The sequence below is a fragment of the Passer montanus genome, unplaced genomic scaffold, assembly GCF_014805655.1.
Source record: "Passer montanus isolate IOZ18808 unplaced genomic scaffold, ASM1480565v1 scaffold203, whole genome shotgun sequence".
NCBI classification, from domain to species: Eukaryota; Metazoa; Chordata; class Aves; order Passeriformes; family Passeridae; genus Passer; species Passer montanus.
The window spans coordinates 46,072-66,885 of record NW_024366626.1 but is presented as its reverse complement, the minus strand read 5'-3'; the positions used below and the strand labels follow the sequence as shown (position 1 = coordinate 66,885).

At 38.2% G+C, this 20,814-nt stretch overlaps 1 protein-coding gene across 1 annotated transcript in view; it reads right to left on the bottom strand.

The window, feature by feature from the left end:
• LOC120501793 (fibrillin-2-like) overlaps nt 1–20,814 on the bottom strand; it is a 120,936-nt gene that overhangs the window by 93,594 nt on the left and 6,528 nt on the right. The window contains exons 5-6 of the mRNA XM_039708482.1: nt 19,457–19,552; nt 2,831–3,028 (exon numbers count right to left, since the gene is read on the bottom strand). Of these exons, the coding sequence (XP_039564416.1) occupies nt 2,831–3,028; nt 19,457–19,552 (294 nt within the window). The remainder of the gene's footprint in view (nt 1–2,830; nt 3,029–19,456; nt 19,553–20,814) is intronic.

Here is a 20,814-nt window from a genome sequence, read left to right as displayed (position 1 = left end):
CTACATAGAAAAGTTCAATATGTTACAGATTAAGTAGAATGTTTCTATGTGTTCATAGTCTAATATTTGGTAAAGGAAAAAAGATTTTGTGCTTTTGCATAGTTTTCTCTGCAAAATGCCTGTGGGATTTGCACAGCTAACTTTAAACAAGCACCTTCCCTTTCTGATCTGTGAGCTGTTTCTCAAAAGAACTCTGATAAACCAAAAATCTCAGGAAAAATAAATCCACTCAGATGTTAGACACAAATTGTGAAGAGCTTTCTGTTCATTATAGTAGTGACAAAAATTATCCAAATTAAAAAACCTCTCTTTAGTTCTACCTGGAATATGCATGGGGAGTTTCTTTGTAATTGATCTGGCATGTGGGAATAAAAGGTGAACTGGTCATAAATACAATGGAAAACCCTTGGATCCTCCTCTGCATCCTAGAAAGCAGAAATACTGCACACAACAGAAATAATACCATGCTATTTTTCCCTGTTTTAGTAATTATTTTCAGAACAACAGGACATGATCCTAGACGACACTGCCAGTATTTTCAGTAACTCAGACACATTAATACCAACCACCAGATTACATTATGAGGTTGAACCTTCATCTGTCTTCTCTCTCTTGTCCTGTTCACCTCAGTGCCTTTAACATTCAGACACCATGTTTCCCACTGCAGAATAGATTTTCTTGGATTTCATCTCCTGTCATGGATACATGCACATAACCATGTCAGCAGCAGAGGCAGGAAGATGAACCTTCCTCTTTCCAAAATCTGCTCAGCTATGACCACTCTTCTCTCCTTAGAGCCAAAAATGAGCTGTCTTCAGGGAAAGGGTGTACGTGGGAAATGGGACTTTTGAGGAATGCAGGGAGGAACTGAGAGAAGACCCAGCAGAGGATTTCTGCCATTATGCTTCTCCCAAGGCCATGCAGCAGGGGCAATAAAGCTCATTCAAGCATAACACTGAAGTTCCTCCTGCCTGAATTCTTGGAATGAGGGATGTCTGAACAGTTAAATTCCTTTTTAAGACATGACTGAATAGAAACTTCAAGGGAAAAAAAAAGAAACAGGACCAAACAATTTGAATTTTATTTGGTTTTGCTTCGCTTAGATTTTCTTAAACTTGTTCATGGTAAAAATGAATCTAACAGTACTACTACAATGTAGTAGTAGTAACCTACTCATAAAAGAACATTACCCAGAAAACATAATTAACCCTCAAAAGATACTAAGGCCCATTAAGACTGAATCATGCAAATCCTTTGCAGAGCAGGAGCAACTTCCTACTTGGGAGTCACATCTTGTCAAATTTGCATCTCCAACACATACTGAAATCATGACCCATTTTCCAACAGCAAAGCTTCCAAGTTCCACTGATTTTGAGTTGTTCATACCAATTCCCAAACCCAGCTATCTACTGAGGTAAGCACTCACTTCAAAAATACCAAATATCTGAAATATGGACTGAGTGAACCTGGTCTCCCTGATACATGACAAAGGTAGATTTACTGAATACCAAAGGGGTTTGTGTTCCTTATATCAAAGTCTCTGCAAATCTGACGCCCTCAACAGAAAGAAAAGCATTGAAAAGAAGGACAGATCCCTGTGATTGCTTCCAAAACCCTCAGAAAAAACATCTGGTTTCTTCTGAGCTTCCTACTGAGGATGGCAGAGCACCAGAACAGGCTGCCCAGGGAGGTCTGGAGGCATTTCAACCCCACATGGACACACTCCTGTGTCACCTGCTCTGGTGGCTCTGCCCTGGCAGGGCGTTGGACTGGGTGATGTCCAGAGGTCCCTTCCATTCTGAGGTTCTGTAATGTTATTTCAACAGACTCTGCACTGCAGTGTGGAGTTTGGAAAGGCACAAAGTGGCCCCTTCCTGCATCAGAGTGGGCTGGTAATTCATAACAGAGCAGACGTGGTGCTGCCAACCTGCTCACACCACAGAGCTCAGGTCAGGAGGAGCCACCAGAACTCAGAGTTCAAAAGGAAATGTCTCAACTGCTGGAAGGCAAAGATTCCGTGAAATAAAGAAATTCTGTCCCTCCCTTCTACCCCAAAGAAAGGCCAAGCATTTCTCATCTATGCCCCGTGTAACATTGTGTGCTAAGCCCAGCTGACATAAATACAATCCAAGCTTCCTATTCAGCAATTATATGTCAAAAATGTAGCAAAAATTACAGCTGTTCAAACTTCCTTTGTTTACCCATCACACAAAGTAGACTACCACATTGTTTCTATGCTCCCCAGCAGAATTTAGACAGGGGTAACTTAAAACTATTCGCCACAGGGAATATACTTCCAGAAAAGACAACACAATTATTGTGAGCAGGGGTGCTAAAGAGAACCACTGATCTCTCACATAATTCAAATGAAGCCCCAGAAGCTATGCCAGGGCCAGGCTGGCAGAGCAGTTTCAAGGACCCTTTGTATGTGGCCAAGTCATACAATGGAGCTTGACTTGGAGATTGCAACACGCACCCCTTCTGTGGGGCACCGTGTCTGCTCCTGACACTGTTATGAAAAGAGTGTCTAAAACATATTAATCACTTCAAGACGAATGGCAAAACACAAACTGCTGCACGCAGGCAGAGGCCTAGCTCTGACACAGAAGGAAAAACAACATCAAGTATTTTTCCTTAGTACTGATTAATAATCACTTCTTCCAGGCACTTCAGCTTTGTCCTCTAGGTCCAGCAGCAAAAACCTGGAGGCAGCAAAGCACACCCGGATTTTATCCAGAAACACACAAGGAAAACAGTGATCTTTCAAGGATTTCAGGGTGATTGTCAGAAGTAGAGAGTTGCCACAGGGAGAATTCCAGTCAGAGCTCACCTTGGCAGGCCCCAGTGCGGATATTTGGGATGAAGCCACGGCGGCAGGGCTGGGGCTGGGCAGGGCACATCTCACAGGGGTGGCCCCAGGCCCGTCCCATGGTGGCACAGCACAGGGACTTGGTGCACACAATCCCAGTCAGCTGGCCCTGGCACATCTGCTTGTTCACCTGGGTGAAACACGGGCCTGTCCTGTAATCTGGGGGGAAAAAAAGGAAAGCTCGCTGTATTACACAAGGCACTGTACCTGTAGCTGTAGAAGGAATTGTTTTTTAAATCAAGTAGATACCAATATTATGAAAATTCCATGGCAATTTTATTTTCCTTCTACTGAAGGTAATGACTTTGATGAGGTTGTAACTCAGTTTACTTCTTTCAAAAAGATACAACCAAATGGAAGGCAGCTGGACACAAAATTGCTCTCGAGCACTGACAGCGTATTCAGTAAAATCCACAGTAAGCAAAAGAATTTTACAAACAAGCAAACAAATAAAAGAGAAGATGAGATTAGGCAAACAACGACTGGAAACTGCTTTTCTTGCCTCCAAGCTACTTCATGATGATTTACAGGAGGGAGCTGCAGCCCACAGCAGCCACACATTTTTTCAATCCACAATGATCAAGATGCATGCCAGAGAGAGTCACAGCATCATCATTCCAGCTGGAATGCCTGTTGCAAAATTGTGCTACTTACAGAGGACTGATTTGCAAACCATCACTTATTTTCAGAAGAAAGCCACAAGACAACACAACCAATCCAAGCTGTATGCAGTACACTGAATATAGCACAGAAACTGCATGAAAATATACTTCTTGTAGAATTTCTGTGAAAAGTTAGTTCATCAACACTAAACCTGTATAAAGAGAATTTTTTTAATGTTATGAGTCAATACCAACTGGGATCAATAATTTAGTGAAATTCTCTAGGAGTAAATAAGAAACAACTTGTTGCTCTAAGCCAGATTTCACATCCTTATGGAATCTCTTAAAAAGAGTGAGGGGTGGAAAAAAGAAGAAAATGCAAAGTTTTTACTCAGACTCAGTCACATGTAGGAAGGCACAACAGTGGGGTGATGGCTGCTGAAGCTGCTGTTCCATCTTCTTTTTTTTCCTGTCAAAAGCAGGCTCCAACACCAATATGTGGATAACACACTGTCTTCCACACACTTTCATTGGGGTGCAGCTGGTCTCACAACCAAGAAAAAAACCCTTGTTTTCTTTAACTTGATACTTTCACCCTGAAAAAATAAGAGCTTTGACATCTTTGGAAAGCAAAAACTGGTCTTCCCAGCGAGGTGTTACACTAAGCTTCCTGGGCTCTTAAAATGAAAGTTCAAGCAGAAATAAATGTTCTGCTCCCTCTCTTTGGTAAGGGTCACTCAGGCACCAGTCTAGGAAAGACTTCTGCAGTTATCAATACACACTGGTAGTCAATTTCAGCTGGGCTTTTCACTTTAAATACAGTCAACCAAGTACGCAAGTACAGAAATGCCTGACGATGAAAGAAGATTAAAACACCTTACATACTCAGTAAGGCCTGTAAACTTTACTATTTCTTGATTATCAGTACAAAGCAGTCCTCAAAGTTACACTCTGAGCTTCCCCTGTGACCATCAAGCCACAAAAATGGCACTTCTAGTAAAATAAATACATGATAAAAAGAAAATGCTGTCCTTGCTCCACACAGAGTTCAGTTCTCCGTGGTTGAATGCCCTCTGTAGTGAAATCAAACAATGACTTACTACCCATCTTCAATTCCCAAAATTGCATTCAGCAGGTCTGAATTCCTTAGCAATCCCAGCTCACCTAGCAATTCCTATTCAGGAAATAAGCAGTGCTGCTGGCAGTAGTGTATTTTTACACCAGCAATTCTCCAAGACACATTTTTTTTGTAGGATCAATCTTTGGATATCATGAAGGAATCAGAGTAGGAGTAAAATTCAAACCATGTACTTAAAAAAACCATGCATTTAAAATTCAAACCATTAACCTCTGCTTAATGGCTGGTGACCCACAGGAATATCCTGGCCAAAGATACTCAGCATTAAGAAGTTTAGAATTCTATCAGAGGAAATTCAACTTGAAACTCAGACTAGAGTTGTGAATTGTATATGAGTTCCACTAGACACAAAATGATTGTGTAAACTCTGTCAAAACTAGCAATGAAAAGCTCAGTTTAGAGAGTGTGCTTAATAGAAAGATTAGAGAATATAACCAGACACAAAAGCACGTTTTTTCAAGAGAATATGAATGTGTCAGATACCAGGAGTGATACCAACACACCTACTGCTTACTGTATCCTATCAAACAGGAATACATGCTCTGGAAACCACCTATGCATAGGTGCCTTAATGAACAGAAAATGCATTAATCTAATATTCAGATTCTGTAAGTAATGTTTATCAGCATAAGCCTGCTGTATATCTATTCAGATATACACTTTATAATAATAATAAAATTTTAAAATATTACTGTAATTTAACGTATTATTCTTAAAAAGTGCACCCATTGAAAAAAATCTTTATTTGTTCAGTTTATCCAGGATGAAGCCCAGAGGTAAAGAGACTGACTGGTGGCTGCTCTTCTGTACTACGAGGAAAATATAAGATTTTAAAATACAAAGTGAAGGCAAGCATGTTCGGGTTAATGGTAAAGTTCAGATGTTTACACAAAGATCTGCAGTCACACAGTAAATTTTACAAGTGGGAAGCAAATGCAATAAAAACAGATGCTATTTTGAAGATATTTTGTAGCTTCATTTGAAGCTGTGAATTTGTTTCACACAGACAGTCAGATTATATTACTATAATGGTTGATCAGACCTTAACAATTCCCACTTATGAATCAGTCATCTTTTCCATATGGGTTTGCTTGTCTTAGTCTTAGGTGGTTCTTCATTTGTTCCTTTGCCAGCACTGCTGATGGAATAATTTTGCCAGAAAGAACACATGTTGAACATAAGTTATAAATAATTTGTTACTCCAGAAAGGGTAACTGCTTTGCTGAAATGAGGTGAACTTCACCATGTGTTATACAGTTTTGGTTTTTAACCTCAGAAAATTATATTCAATATTCACAGTGACCTGAAAAAGACAACCTCTGTCAAAAACTCAAAATGTTAATATAATTAGGAATATTTTTTTCCTGGCATCAAGAAAAAAATCACACCATGAACTTCAATATTTAACTATGCTGCAACATTTCTATTTTGTTATAAAACTCTGTATTTTGTATTCTCAAATGGAACTATTCAACTATTTCAGTTCTTGGATTTTTTTCCATTATTTCCTTCCCAAAATTCTAATTCTACCTGTAATTTAAGAAATCTAGTTCACAGGAGCCTGAGACAAGGAGTTGCCACATTGAGATTTCTAGTCTTGGTTCAGTATCAATCTATTTTATTTTTCTTCTTGTTTCTCTGGCCAAATTATTACCATGAAGGTGTAAAAAACCTGCTGTAAACAGATATGGAATGGTCTGTCTGCCACGTGTCCTCTGTGTCTGACACCCACTAGCTAAAAACCTGAAACACAGTGTTTGAACATCCCAAATACAACCCACTGCACTGAGGACAAAACATTACAATATTTTAGTACACGTTTAAGGATCCAGTTTCTAACTGAATTTTGTCAAAACTCCCACCCTTAAAAATTTCACCTCTTCCCAGGCAATAAAAAGAAAGAGAAAAAGCGAGGCATGAAGAAAAGTAGAAAAGGTAACTACACATGTTGTAACGTCCACTGCAAGCTATCCAGAAGAATATTAAAAACTGAGTTTTCTTTTGCGGGAAAGCAGAGACTGAAATTTCAAATGAGAGCTCCCAATGCCAAAATGCATTTTCTGTGAGAAATCCAACAGGGGTGCAGCTCCAGTCTCCTGCACCCAGCCTGCAGAAGGGAAAAGCACATTATCTCAAATACTGTATTTGATGTTTGTGAGCACTAGGAAGATTTAGCAGGAAGGAACAGTGAAGTATCTTCCATCATTCTTATTTAAAAAAATAAAACCACAACCATAACTAAAGAAGGAAGCAGTGCATCAGGAAACAAGCATTTTTTATAGAAGCTACTTAAAAGATTGATACTTCTACTACTAAAACAAATACTGAAAATATTAAGCATGTTCATCATGAATCACATCAGGAGTGAGTAAAGGAAGGTGTCTGAGACAGGCCTTCACAGCCCCTGTCAATTAATGAACAAGACCTAATACTTTATTAAGGTGTTTGACTTCCTTACAAAGCAAATTTGCCTTTCATTGGACTTTTTACAGAATCTCTCCCCTAAAGGAAGATTTAGGAAGTATTAAGGAATAGATGAGAAAATAAGCAAATTCAACATCCATCACCTCACCTGCAGGCTCAACTACAGCAAACAGAGGAATAGATGAGAAAATAAGCAAATTCAACATCCATCACCTCACCTGCAGACTCAACTACAGCAAACAGATTATTATTACTGTTGTTATTATTATTATTATCTCAAGTATTAAGGAATAGATGAGAAAATAAGCAAATTCAACATCCATCACCTCACCTGCAGGCTCAACTACAGCAAACAGATTATTATTATTATTATTGTTGTTATTATTATTATTATCTAAAAAATCCATTTCATACATCAGCATTATTAAATTAACAATTTAATGCATGGGACCTGAATGCTGGAAAGAAGTAAACGCTGCCAGCATCACCAGGAATTTAACTTTCTCCTAAAAGAAAAATCAGCACAGTGAGTGAAAGCCCAAGAGACTGCACTCTATGTCAGGGAACTTCAAGGGTAGAGACAGTAAGTCTGTCCTGGCAAAGACCTGAGGTTGAATTCACCTTGCTAAAAAGTTACTCCAGCAGGAAACAAGATGGAGATACAGCTGTCTTTATTACAACTCTGATAAGTGGCAAATTTCCCCATAATTTCTGCTAACACTCAGAGGTCTCTAGTAAAAATCTTTCTGGCTGCTCGTTGCAGAACCTGCTGGTTGCTTACTGGAGAGATCTTCCAATGAAACCCTGAATTTTCCCCTTTGCAACGTGAAATCTTCATGTTTTGATAAATGAGAGTGCAGACAAGCTTCATCTTCCTGCAAGGGGAAATTCCATGGTATTCCATGGATTCCTACCACGGGACCATCAGGACTGCAGAAGCAAGGCATTCCCAGTTCTCCCACTGATTCTGGATAAATGACAGCTTTGCCCAATCCTTCCAAAGAAAGGGAGATCAGGCCTTTCCTTGACAAACTTTTCATGTGAGTGTGAGTATGAAAGTGTTGGCAATACTCACAACTGTCCTTGGGTTCAGAGCACAAATCTGAAATTTATGCATATGTAAATATTATTATTCTTACTCAACTCCAACATCTGCAGATCATAAGTCACGGTAATGCAAAAAGCTATTTAAACATTTTAAAGTGCGTATGTTTATTAAATATTATCTAAAATTTATCTTCCTTTAATGTTTTGATCAACTTTATATGGAAATTTGGGGGGCTTTTTTGCAGTAAATGCTTAGCTGCCAGCACGGAGTACACAATAAGGGACATTTCACAGGTAACAAGAAGGTAGATTAATGGTACTTGACATAAATCAAAAGAATTTTTTTCAAAGGTGACATCCAAAAAGTCATGGTAAAAAAGACTGCTGGCTGGAAATGAACAATGAGTCTCCTGGAATATGAAAGGCAGTTGGCAATGCTATTAATTTTTTTGGAAAAAATAATCTGTGGGCAGCACTGCTATTTAGACTGAGGAATTCTTACAAACCTGAATAGTAAAATCAAAGCCTCCTTTTCTTTACTTTTTCTAAGAAACTTGTGTGTTAAGTATCTAACAGCATCACGTTTATTGCTGACATAAATAGTGATCACAAGAGTCTTTCAAACACTTAAAATTGCTGCTAACTAGAAGTTGGGACACATCCCCAGCAGGTTCTTTAGTCAAAGGTTTATTCTCATATGTAATAGAGAAGAAGAGCAGCTTAGTATAAAATGGTTTTGAACACTTATGTTAAACACATCATGAAGGTTTGGATGTTTTTATACAGCTGACAGCTTTCATTTTCAGGTTGAAATTTTATTACTGTTCTAGTGGTCCCACATGACCTTTTCTGACCAGCTCCTGTGATGCAAAACTTCCCATCACACAAACTCCTGTGACTGGGTCAGTAATCCTAACAACACACACTTGACAGCTGGAAAGGAACTGGAGGGCAGCTGTACATGACAGGAGGAGAAGACGCAGGTTCAGTGCAGGAATCTGTGTGAGCTTAGCAGCTTTTAGCAAAATTCCAGGTTCCACCAGTATTTCTGTCATGTCCATTCTAAGCATATTCTCATTTTCCTCTGGCTGGAACAGCAGCAGCTGCTCTTTTCCAAAAGCAAGAACTCCATGGTTCACACAGACATTTTTATATAATTGGTATTATGACGGCTTCAAGCAGATGAAGTCTAAGTGTAGTAATAACTGCATATCTTAATACTCTTATGAATTAAAATGCAATTTGTTCTTGCTCTCCTCAGCACATGTAGGGGGGAAATGGCAAAGTAGCAGATAAACAACAATATTTCTGAAATAAAATGCAATTTTGTCTAATTGATCTGAACATTGAAGAAAATGCTCCTAAATACTTCAGGACACAAAATATTTTGAAAAGTACACACACACACAAAACAAAAGGCACAGAAATAAAGAAACAGGGAAATACTTCACTTTTGTCATTTATGGAATTCAACAGCTTCCAGAATTCAAGTATTTCCTTAAAAACTTCTTGGAACAAAACGTTTCCACTGAAGTATCACACGCTGACTGACAGAAAATTTCAAGCACAGAGTAAAAGCTGGGAGAGAGCATTCCTGAATTTTGGTTCCAGCAAGATGTCCAGTTTTGGTTTGGTTGGAGCTCCTTGTAAATGTGTATATTTCCTTATGTTTGCTATTATATAAAGATAGCCTGAGGTGGGACTAATGAAATCCCAACACTCAGCACACAGTCTGACACACAATGGAATACAAATCATCAATCACTGCAGAAGTTACAGCCTGAATCACCCCTGGGCAAGAGACAAAAGAGCAAAATAGTATTTTTTGGTATTTTGCAAGATGTAGCAGTTTATACCAACTACCCTAATATGATGTTTGTACATCTTTGCTTTACAGTATCTAAAGCACTGAAGGAACTCCTTCATGCGATTTGCTTCTCCTTCCCTTTCACATTTCTTCTTTCTTACTCATCAAAACTTGGATACTGGTAAGCCAGGTAGATGCACATTAAACTCTTGATTAATTCTTTCACATCCCAGGAATTAAGAAGTCAATACCTTACTTTGTGTGTGAAAAATATGCTACCTTCCTTGACCATAAGATGGAAATTTGAATTACACTGTCCACAGGCTTTTGGTTCCCTGCTCCATGAAGTCAGAGCTACTCAGCTCAACCTCAAAGGAACAGAACCCCAGAATCACTCAAGAGGAAGACTGAAATTTTAAGACAGGACACCCTTTTAAGAGTATTGCTGAGAAAGGGCACACTCCACCCTCCCACTCTGGAGTTCAGGGTCATTCCCCACAGCAAAAGCCAAGGCTTTCAGAAGGCACCCTTGCTCACAAAATGAGCAGGGAAAATATTTCATAACCAACCCCTGTGTAAATTATAAAGGCATGGAAAAAGGCACAAGGCATTCTCTGCAGACCAGAAACCCTAATAAAACCACAGACACTGGAGCCGAAAACAATCTCCTTAATTATTAACCTAAGTAGAAAAAATAACTGTTTCACACATTACTCTAAGAAAAAAAAAATTAAATATGTATGTCTATTTAAATGGCAAGAAACATTTCCTCAGATGACTGTCTAGACTGCTGTGATAATTTGAGTTCATAATAAGCTAAAAAACCCAGCCTGCTTCTATTTACTAGAGTTCTGTCTGTACAGAGGCAGAAACACAGTTTCTGTTCTTCACATCTTTTGGGTGTGTTCACCAAAACCAACTTTTTGGTGAAAAAAGTCTCTTGGGCTTATACAAGATTTTCAGGGAGATCTTACAAAGCTGAGAATCTTTTCACGACCAAAATATAGGAAAGAAGATAATTTATATATCCTCTCAATACAGAAATAATTTAATCCTGTTTCTCATACAGCAAATTATTAGTCTGAAGTGTAATAAACCAGTTTACTTCCTCCATGATTTTGCAAACATGGATGCAATGTGCTCTTGACTGGCTTCAGTGAACTACTCCTGATAATACCTGGATTACTCTTTTCCACACATATTTTATTATAGCAACTACAGCTTTTAAGATACTGCATAATTAATGCTTATGAAGACAGATATGGTTGAAAATTTAAAATAGATCCAATTTACAGAATTTTAAGCCTTAACATTTAATTCACTGTAAAGGAGCTCAAAGCATAACAGACATAATGAAAAATATCAGGGTGTACAAAGAACACAGGAGGAGAAAACACAGAAAAGAAAATTCCTTCCAAATACCTGGCATCTATCTAACTTTCAACCAAAACCACACAGAGTTTTGGGTTCTCCACACTCATCCTCATGGCTCAACACTGAGACAGTTTTATCAAAATCCTTTCTTATTAATCAAAACAAGCCTAAGGTGAATACTCTTCCTATTTCTTATTTTTCACTCAGAGTTTCACAAACAACTGTGCATGTGTTACTGAATAATATGTACTTTCCCTCTCCTATTTCTTGCTCCACCACTGCAATATTCAAAGAAATATCCAAAACCCTTCTTTCACTCTCAGATCTAACAGGAACTTTTGTATACACAGAACATATAACCAAGGTTAAAAAACCAATTTCAGACATTCATAACCATTACAGAAATCAACTTCCAAGGCTCCTGAGTTTCCCAGATAATCTCTCAAACCTCCTCTACACCATAACTGTAAACTTAAAGAGGAAACTTGTCTAACTTATTCTAACACACTTTACAATAAAAAGTGAAAATTTTGATTATTTCTTCCTCTTTGCAGTACCTCCAAACTGGAAGTGCATATATATTCTTCAGCTTATTTCTGCTTTTTCCAATTTTGCCTATATAAGCAATATACAGCATTAGTACTTTCTGAATTTGATGTAAAGTTTTCCTATTTACATGAATATTTCAGATATTTTTGCATTTTCTTTGTTAAAGACACTCCCTGTGGGCGTCTCAACTTCTGATCTCTAACTTCCTAGATATCCTAAGAACAGATCAAGATTTTTTTTCCCTAGATTATCTTAGAAATTAATTAGCTTACTGAAATTAATAACTTTTTTAGCTTTCAGAAGAAATCTTTTCTTTTGAAACTCTAACAAAGCCATCATGGCCTTGCTCAGCTCTTGTATTTTCTCTCTCCCCAAGTAATTAAAAAAAAGAAGGTGATGTTTCAGTACATCTGATCAAGAGCAAAATTTTCACTTAGGAAGGGAAAAGATAAGACCAGATATCATTTTTCAAAGGCATCATCTTCCCTCTCCTCTGCAACATGTTTTTCTCACTCATGATTTTGCTTCATTGCTCTGTATTATCAAACCCTTGTTTCACTTTTCAGTGAACAATCCTTAGATAAAAGCATAAGCTAGTCCAAGTCCTACCTAACACATAAAAACCTATTTTATGTCTCCTAGACCTGATCCTCCTGTAGGCAAGAGGAAAAAAACCCTACTTTTCAAGTGCAGATTTTAAAAAATAGATGTATGAAGAAAATATAAATATACTGGCTGTAAGTATAAGATGTAGTAGTTCTGGTAGTTCTTTCTTTTCAAAGCTTAGGGCAGCACAGTTACAGAGCTTCCCTTTTAAATTATTTAAACCAATGAAACTTTCCCTGTGCCTGAGCTGCTGCACTCTGGTGAAAACCCTTGGAAGAGGTGATTCAAACCTACATTTTAATTTCACTTTTGCAGACCTACTTTAAAGGCACAAAACCTCTGCTTTTAATTCCAATACAAAGTGCAACAACCCTGCTTGTATCACACTTTGTCACTTGCCTGTCCTGTGCTTGAACAAACTGAGAAGTTTTGAAGATTTCAAGTACTTCAAAAGCAGCAACATGTCTGCATTTAAGGGTTTTTACCTTTTTTCTTTTGCTGGTGCCAAACAAGGAGTCATTCAAATACTGGGATTTAATTAAAAATGAAAAGAAGGGAGTAAGGGAGAGACACTGACTGCAATCACTACTGCAATCAGCATTACCCATTTTTAAAATTGCTAAATGTTGTATCTTCTGCAGACCTAGAAGGGAGAAATTTTCCAATGCCAGCTAACAACAAGCAAACGTACACTGTGCAGCTTTTTCTGGATATTTGCTTTTGAAAACCTTGTTTTTGGGGATAATGATGGACAACAAAAGCAGGGAATGCAGTGCCAGAGCCCTGTAACACCACTAGGCATTGACATCTGAGAGCAGGAAAGCAGATTTTTGAATCTGCCCTGCTGCAATCCCTCAGGGGATGGTGTGGGCCAGTATCTACAGGCCAGAACCTGCAGCAAAAAAAAGGAGCTTGCTGAGCAGGGACTGCACTTAAATGTGTGTGTTATTAACACCTGACAGAACATCTAGCCTCAAAAAAAACCCTCCAAAATATCTAACAGGTTCTTCCAACACAGACATATTTTATTATATGCCTTGACTCAGGTACTTACCTGTCAGATGAAGCTTTGCCTCTTACTGCTGCAAGTATTTGCAATTCTTATCTCTACTACTTCCAACAGGAACAGAAGCATGCCTTTTTTTTTTTTTTTTTTAGTCTAAACTGAAGCCTCTTTTGGTATAAAAAACATGCCATTGCAGCATTTTGCTTGCAATCAATCAGCCTTCAGCCAAGCATTGAAAAAGCTGACAGAAATGCTTTCTCTAAAAAAATTAAAGAGATAAAAGTATACAAGAATGGTGAAAGCTGCAAATCTTAAGATTCACATTACATAGTTTGAAACTACTTCTGACTTATTTTTAGCTAATTTTATGAACCATAACTTGATTTATTTTAGCTAAATTAGGCTTCAAGTTGATCATTTAACACTTGTATTTCCCTCAGTGACAAGGAACATCCCCTGTGAACTGAGCCATGTAGTTTTTAGCATGCTACAGGAAACTAATTCCTTGTTCCTTCACTCAATAGGCCTTGCACGACTTCTTTATGAACCTGCAAAAAATAATCCAAGACCACATGCTCCACTTCCCAAAGGCTGAAAATTGGACTGAAGATGAATTAAACTGATGTTTAGCAGGTCAGTCTTTCATTTACAGAACACTGAAAGAAAAGAAGCAGGAAAACCATAAAAAACCTTGACTCTGGCTCAGGATGATAGCAGCCATTAATAAAGGGAAAAAACACCAACAACCCCACAGCAAAATTAAAAAGCTATCTTCCCAAGACTCCCACAAAAAGAGAAGAGCTTGCTGATCAAAAAACATTTTTGCTGTTAAGGACCTCATGGTACTGCTAGCATCAACAGATAGGAAAAGCTGTGTGAAGTTAAGAGGTCTTCTAAATACTTGTCAGAAGTTGTTTCTTAAGGAATTACATTTTCTGTTGCTTCATTTAGACCTGATCACTGTCACTTAAGCACACACAAGCATCTTCAGCAACACTACAGACTAAATATATATTGTATTTATTCTTTACAATCAGAATTGTATTTGAGAAGTATTGACTCCTATACAAATCTGTGTCAGTTTCCTACGCTAGCTTAATTTTAAACATGTGTATTATCCACAAACATCTCTACAACCCCTGTGCCCATCAGTTGCTTCAGTGTGTGTCCACTTCAGTTCTGTATTATTCCTTAGTCTTTTGCCTCAGTTACTACACACTTTAAATGAGGATGCTTTTTGCTTTGCCCTACTCGTTTCTCCGTGCAGTTGATAAGCTTTTCCATCCACTGCCCAGCTTGAAGAAAAACATTTTAATCTCAAGTTATAGTAATAGAATTTTAGTCTCCCGGAATGGTTTGGGTCAGAAAGGGCCTTAAACATCACTTTGTTCCACCCCCAGCCACGGCAGGGACACCTTCCCCTGTGCCAGGCTGCTCCAGCCCCAGTGCCCAGCCTGGCCTTGGGCACTGCCAGGGATCCAGGGGCAGCCCCAGCTGTGCCAGGGCCTGCCCACCCTGCCAGGGAGCAATTCCTGATTCCCAATATCCCATCTAACCCAGCCCTCTGGCAGTTTAAAGCCATCACCCTTGTCCTAACCCAACCCACCCTCGTAAAAATTCCCTCTCCAGATCTGTTTTAAGCCCCCTTTAGCTACTGGAAAGCTGCTATTCAAATCCTGTACTTCCTTATTTTTGCCCCATTTCTTACCTGTCAAAGCTTGATAACTTCATCTGAAATTCTCTTCCCTCCTCAAAAGGATGCCTTTCCCAAGCTACACTTGCCTACTCACTCTAAACCCTTTTACTTCCAGTTATGAGCCAATTAACAGAGTAAATCAGAACTTCCTCCCTCTATGTGGGATGAAAGCAAAGTTACATCAGTGACAAGATTTGCCTTTCTCACTACTTCTTCCCCTTATCCCACGACAAACAGGAAGAACACCTTGCTTTTCCACATCTTCACATCTCTGAAGATTACCAATTTTAAAAAATGCACAGACCATGAGCAGTGACACAGATATCATTTACAATGTTGAGAAACCAAAGGAATTGATCACTCTAGGAAAAAAAATTGTCCTTATATGTACAACTGAGAATGAGGCCTCTATTCTGTTGCTCTTTCTTTTTTCCATTATTTTTCACTGGGAAAACTCAACTATACAAATTTTAACATCTTTTTTTTTTTCTTTAAGACACCACACAAAAAACTTGGATCTTGTGTGCTTACAAACCAAAGACAAGCAGCTGACCAGATTTGACAGGAAATGTAAGAGGTCAGTGTACATATCAGAAAAAGCAGGAACTCCCAAACAGGTTTTTGTCTCTTTTTAACCCAGCAGAAAGCCCCAAGTGAAATACTCTGATCATGCCATCAGTTACTGCTCAGCCTCCTGTCTCCAGCCAGGAAATTAGTCTGCTCAGAGCCCAGATTGCTGAAAAACCAACCACATTTTATCTACAGCTTAGGCTGGGAGGCCAAGCTGAAGGAAACACACACATGTTCTGTATTAGGAAGAAAATGCCTAATTTTAAAGAACTTAATTTACAGAACCATAAAAGTGTGCATTTAAAAAACAATGATGTAAATAAAAATTACAGAACAACGTCTCTTATAGCTTTGAGGTGATTTGCAAGGGAAATTCACATATCCTTAAACCATAAAATTTTACTCAAACAGTTATGAAGTGCTGCTAAATTCAGTTTAAAATTAAACCACCGAGACACTTCTTGCTGTAAAATATGACAGGCAACTATGGCAATCCACAGATGAAGAAATCACTGCATTCTGCTATTTACTGGAAAGCATAAACTATTGCATTAAAAGCTTAAATTACAAATTACTGCTGAACTGAAGAGGCATTTAAGGCATCTTTCACAGCAGTTCCACATACTCTATTTCATGTAAAGCACAAACAAAATGAGCACTTAGATACTTTTCATAGTTATTATCAAGATATACTATAGGAGTCACCTTTAACTGAATAATAGTAAAATAAATTAGTAACTTCTTTATTTGAATATGAGAAGGTCTATACAACACTAACATTAGGCAAAATTTTACTTAGCCCTGTCAAAGCTGCAAAAGCATGCTGTATTAGATGAGATACATTAGATAGTTATATATGCAATTATATATCCTATATTTTAATGACAGAAGGAAATTTGGCTTACTATTTCAAATTTCAAGAAATAACATGCAAACCTTTAATTGAAATAACCCAATTTTTAAATACCCACATAAGGCAGATGAACTCTTGCAGAACAAGAGCACTCTACACAAAATTGAAAACCTAGGACTTTCAAGGAGAGCTGGGGGAAAAGGATGCCAAAACACTGATGTTTAAATTTCTGTAAAGGGCTTTAATTCTGCAGCTAAAGATTTCACAATGAATGGCAAGAAAGAAAACCTAAACCCTTTCAACATCACACAAGTTAGGCTGCAACACCCCCGTGTAGTAGAACCTTTCAAGCTTTGGAGGTCAAACAACTTGAAGTATAAATATCATTACTAGAAACTCTGAGCCATCATCACAGCTGGAGTCTGTCATATACATCAATATGATTCCACAGCCCTGAATACAGTCAAGAGTACAGAAGCAAATCTTAACTTGGAATGATTTCTTTTATCTAGGATAAAAAGCAAGCTCATTCACAAAAGTTAGGCTGCAACACCCACGTGTAGTAGAACCTTTCAAGCTTTGGAGGTCAAACAATTTGAAGTATAAATATCATTACTAGAAACTCTGAGCCATCATCACAGCTGGAGTCTGTCATATACATCAATATGATTCCACAGCCCTGAATACAGTCAGAGAACAGAAGCAAATCTTAACTAGGAATGATGTCTTTTACCAAGGATAAAAAGCAAGCTCACCAAATTGTCTGGCAATAAATAAAAAGCATTTCTGATGCAATCAATTAAATTAAAAAAAAACAACTGAATATTGCAATTCTGCCATAGTTCAGCTAGAAGTATAATCCACCTTAGACACACAGCCCAGACTGCAGAATTTGCAGTGCTAAGATCCATCAGAAGTAAGGCTCAAACTGCAAATTACCCTAACCTTGTCCAATCCCTTGGAAATCCATTCCAAACAGAAAGACTTGGTAGTCTCTTAATTTTAGACAGGTATACATTGTGCATAGACTTACCTCTGAATGGCTACAAAACAGCTGTAAGCATTAACAAATATTTAACAAAATACTACTTCAATTTCTCCACTAACCAAACTGTCTAAGATTTGAGCCCTTGTGCCTCCCTCAGAAGAGGCAACTACAGGAAATGGGATAAACAGAAAACTGCAAATCAGGTTTTAAGAATGAAAACAACAGCACTCAAGCTAGAGACAAACAAACTGATCCTTTACATTCCTCTCACTCTTGTAGTACCTAGTGGGTATACAAACCAGCCTGGAATAGCAAATAGAAACTCCTGCTTTTTCAGTGTTTGGGCTTCTAGTTCCTTTACCTCCATGGAGATTATTTCCATTTCACAGTTAAAAAATGCGAAAAAAATTTAAAAACATAAAAAAGGTGCAAGGTATTTCTCCAAATTTATGCCCATAGCTCTGAGCATTTCACAGCTGAATTTTAAAAAGGGAATTCCACAGGACTCCCTTCAGAAGCCACCTCTGAGATGCATTCTGGAATAACACCAGGTTTAGGAACTGACCCCTGTATTATGGTAATTGGTTATTTTTTCAATCCTTCTCTGACTTCCTCTCAACTAACCAGAGCAAATTGCCTCCCAAGTTCCTCTTATAACAGAGGTGTTACACAGAAAAAAAAATCCTTCAATTATCTAGACTCACACAATCCCAACACCACCAGCAATTTTTCTGGATTGTTATTTCATGTAGAAGAGAGCAAAAGACATCTAATCTTTTAACTATTATGTGAACAAAATATGCAGCCTAAATGAGCTGAAATTCCTCCATTTAGGCTTTGTGTGTGTCAATTTTCAATATGTATGCCAATAAATGAGCTGAAATTCCTCCATTTAGGCTTTGTGTGTGTCAATTTTCAATATGTATGCAAAACTAACAAAAAAAAAACAAAAAAAACCCCCACAAACGACTCTTTCTAAAATTACAAATAAGAAGTGGCTTACTGAAAGTTTACTGGCTGAAAACACACAGCGTAAAACATGTACACACAGATTTTTTTTTTGTATACAACTATCACAGTTTCCTGCCTTGAATTTCTTTTACCTCTTTGGCACTGAGGGCCAGTGAAGCCGTAGACACAAGCGCAGCGATTGGGTCCAACACACCTTCCTCCATTCTGGCAGCCACTCTCACAGACAGCTTCAGTTAACCAAACAAACAGGCAAAAAGGTTAATAATGTCATGGCAATGCCATTTACAGATTAACACGTGCGTCACTTTCAAAATACTAATTTTTCTCCCACTTTCTAGGCCTGAGGACGGAGCTGCTCCAAATTTATGCCCATAGCTCTGAGCATTTCACAGCTGAATTTTAAAAAGGGAATTCCACAGGACTCCCTTCAGAAGCCACCTCTGAGATGCATTCTGGAATAACACCAGGTTTAGGAACTGACCCCTGTATTATGGTAATTGGTTATTTTTTCAATCCTTCTCTGACTTCCTCTCAACTAACCAGAGCAAATTGCCTCCCAAGTTCCTCTTATAACAGAGGTGTTACACAGAAAAAAAAATCCTTCAATTATCTAGACTCACACAATCCCAACACCACCAGCAATTTTTCTGGATTGTTATTTCATGTAGAAGAGAGCAAAAGACATCTAATCTTTTAACTATTATGTGAACAAAATATGCAGCCTAAATGAGCTGAAATTCCTCCATTTAGGCTTTGTGTGTGTCAATTTTCAATATGTATGCCAAACTAACAAAAAAAACCAGAAAAAAAAAAACAAACGACACTTTCTAAAATCACAAATAAGAAGTGGCTTACTGAAAGTTTACTGGCTGAAAACACACAGCGTAAAACATGTACACACAGATTTTTTTTCTGTATACAACTATCACAGTTTCCTGCCTTGAATTTCTTTTACCTCTTTGGCACTGAGGGCCAGTGAAGCCGTAGACACAAGCGCAGCGATTGGGTCCAACACACCTTCCTCCATTCTGGCAGCCACTCTCACAGACAGCTTCAGTTAACCAAACAAACAGGCAAAAAGGTTAATAATGTCATGGCAATGCCATTTACAGATTAACACGTGCGTCACTTTCAAAATACTAATTTTTCTCCCACTTTCTAGGCCTGAGGACGGAGCTGATCTCCCTCCTGCCACCTCCACCAGCAATGGCTGTGCAAACCAAATTCCATCAGCACCTGCTGATCTCAACTGCAAACAGCTGCTCAGCACAGATTAACAGCATGTGTTCAACTTCAGTGTGTTCTAATCAGCTGTGCAGGTCTAGACACTGATAAGAGTTATGTAAGAACTTACTATCCCTCACTGAAGTTACCTCTCTGTCAAACCTCAACTATTTTTGGGCATATTGTGTTGTTCAGTCACTACAGCAACAAACCTTTTGAGAAGAGAAAGGAGTCCAAGAGAGAGATAATCATCTCTCAGAGTTGATGCTGCTGGAAAGAAGAGTGATGTTTAGAAGCAAAGGTAAAGGATTACCTTCATCATCTGTAACTCGTCATTTTTTAACTGAAAAACTGTGTTTCTTAAAATATCCCGACAAAAAATAAAATTTTTGTGGTCAGGGAGGAAGCAGGGTGGGTTGAAAGGGTCATAAATTCACAGTACATTTAGATTTAAAAGATATTTCACTGTCATGGGACTGCAGAGCACCCACTCATACTCTTCACCAATGGTCTGAACCAAGAACAAAGCTTTCTGCCAGACCACAGAATTTTCTCAGTTCAAAAGACAGCTCTTCAGAGAGGCTGAAAAACACCATTAAAATACTGCCTTAACTAACTCATTTTAGCTACTTTCTGACTCACTGCTTCAGGTCATGCCTTCAAAATTGTCCAAATATGTTCCAAATCAAAACATTTCAGCCTAAGGACAGTCACAAAATGTTTTAAACTTTAAATTTTTGGTCTCAAAGTCATTAGGCTGCCTTCCTAAACGTGTGTCCTCAGTTTGGATGTGGTGTTTGTTACACATTTTAGTATCCAGGGCAAAAAAACCCCAGAAACCTAGAGAAGGCAATAATTTCAAACTGAAAAAAGGTACACATTACTCCTGCATCATAGTGGAGAGCACAAAATACACTTTGTGTGGAAATAAAGCCTTACTTCTTACCAAGAACCACCAAACAGAACTACCTCTTCCTGTGAATGCACACATAAAATGAAGATATTTTGTTGCATGCGTTACATTACTGAATTAATGGACAAAACTTCGGCAAGACAATTTACTTGATTATACACAATTAAATTTCTCTA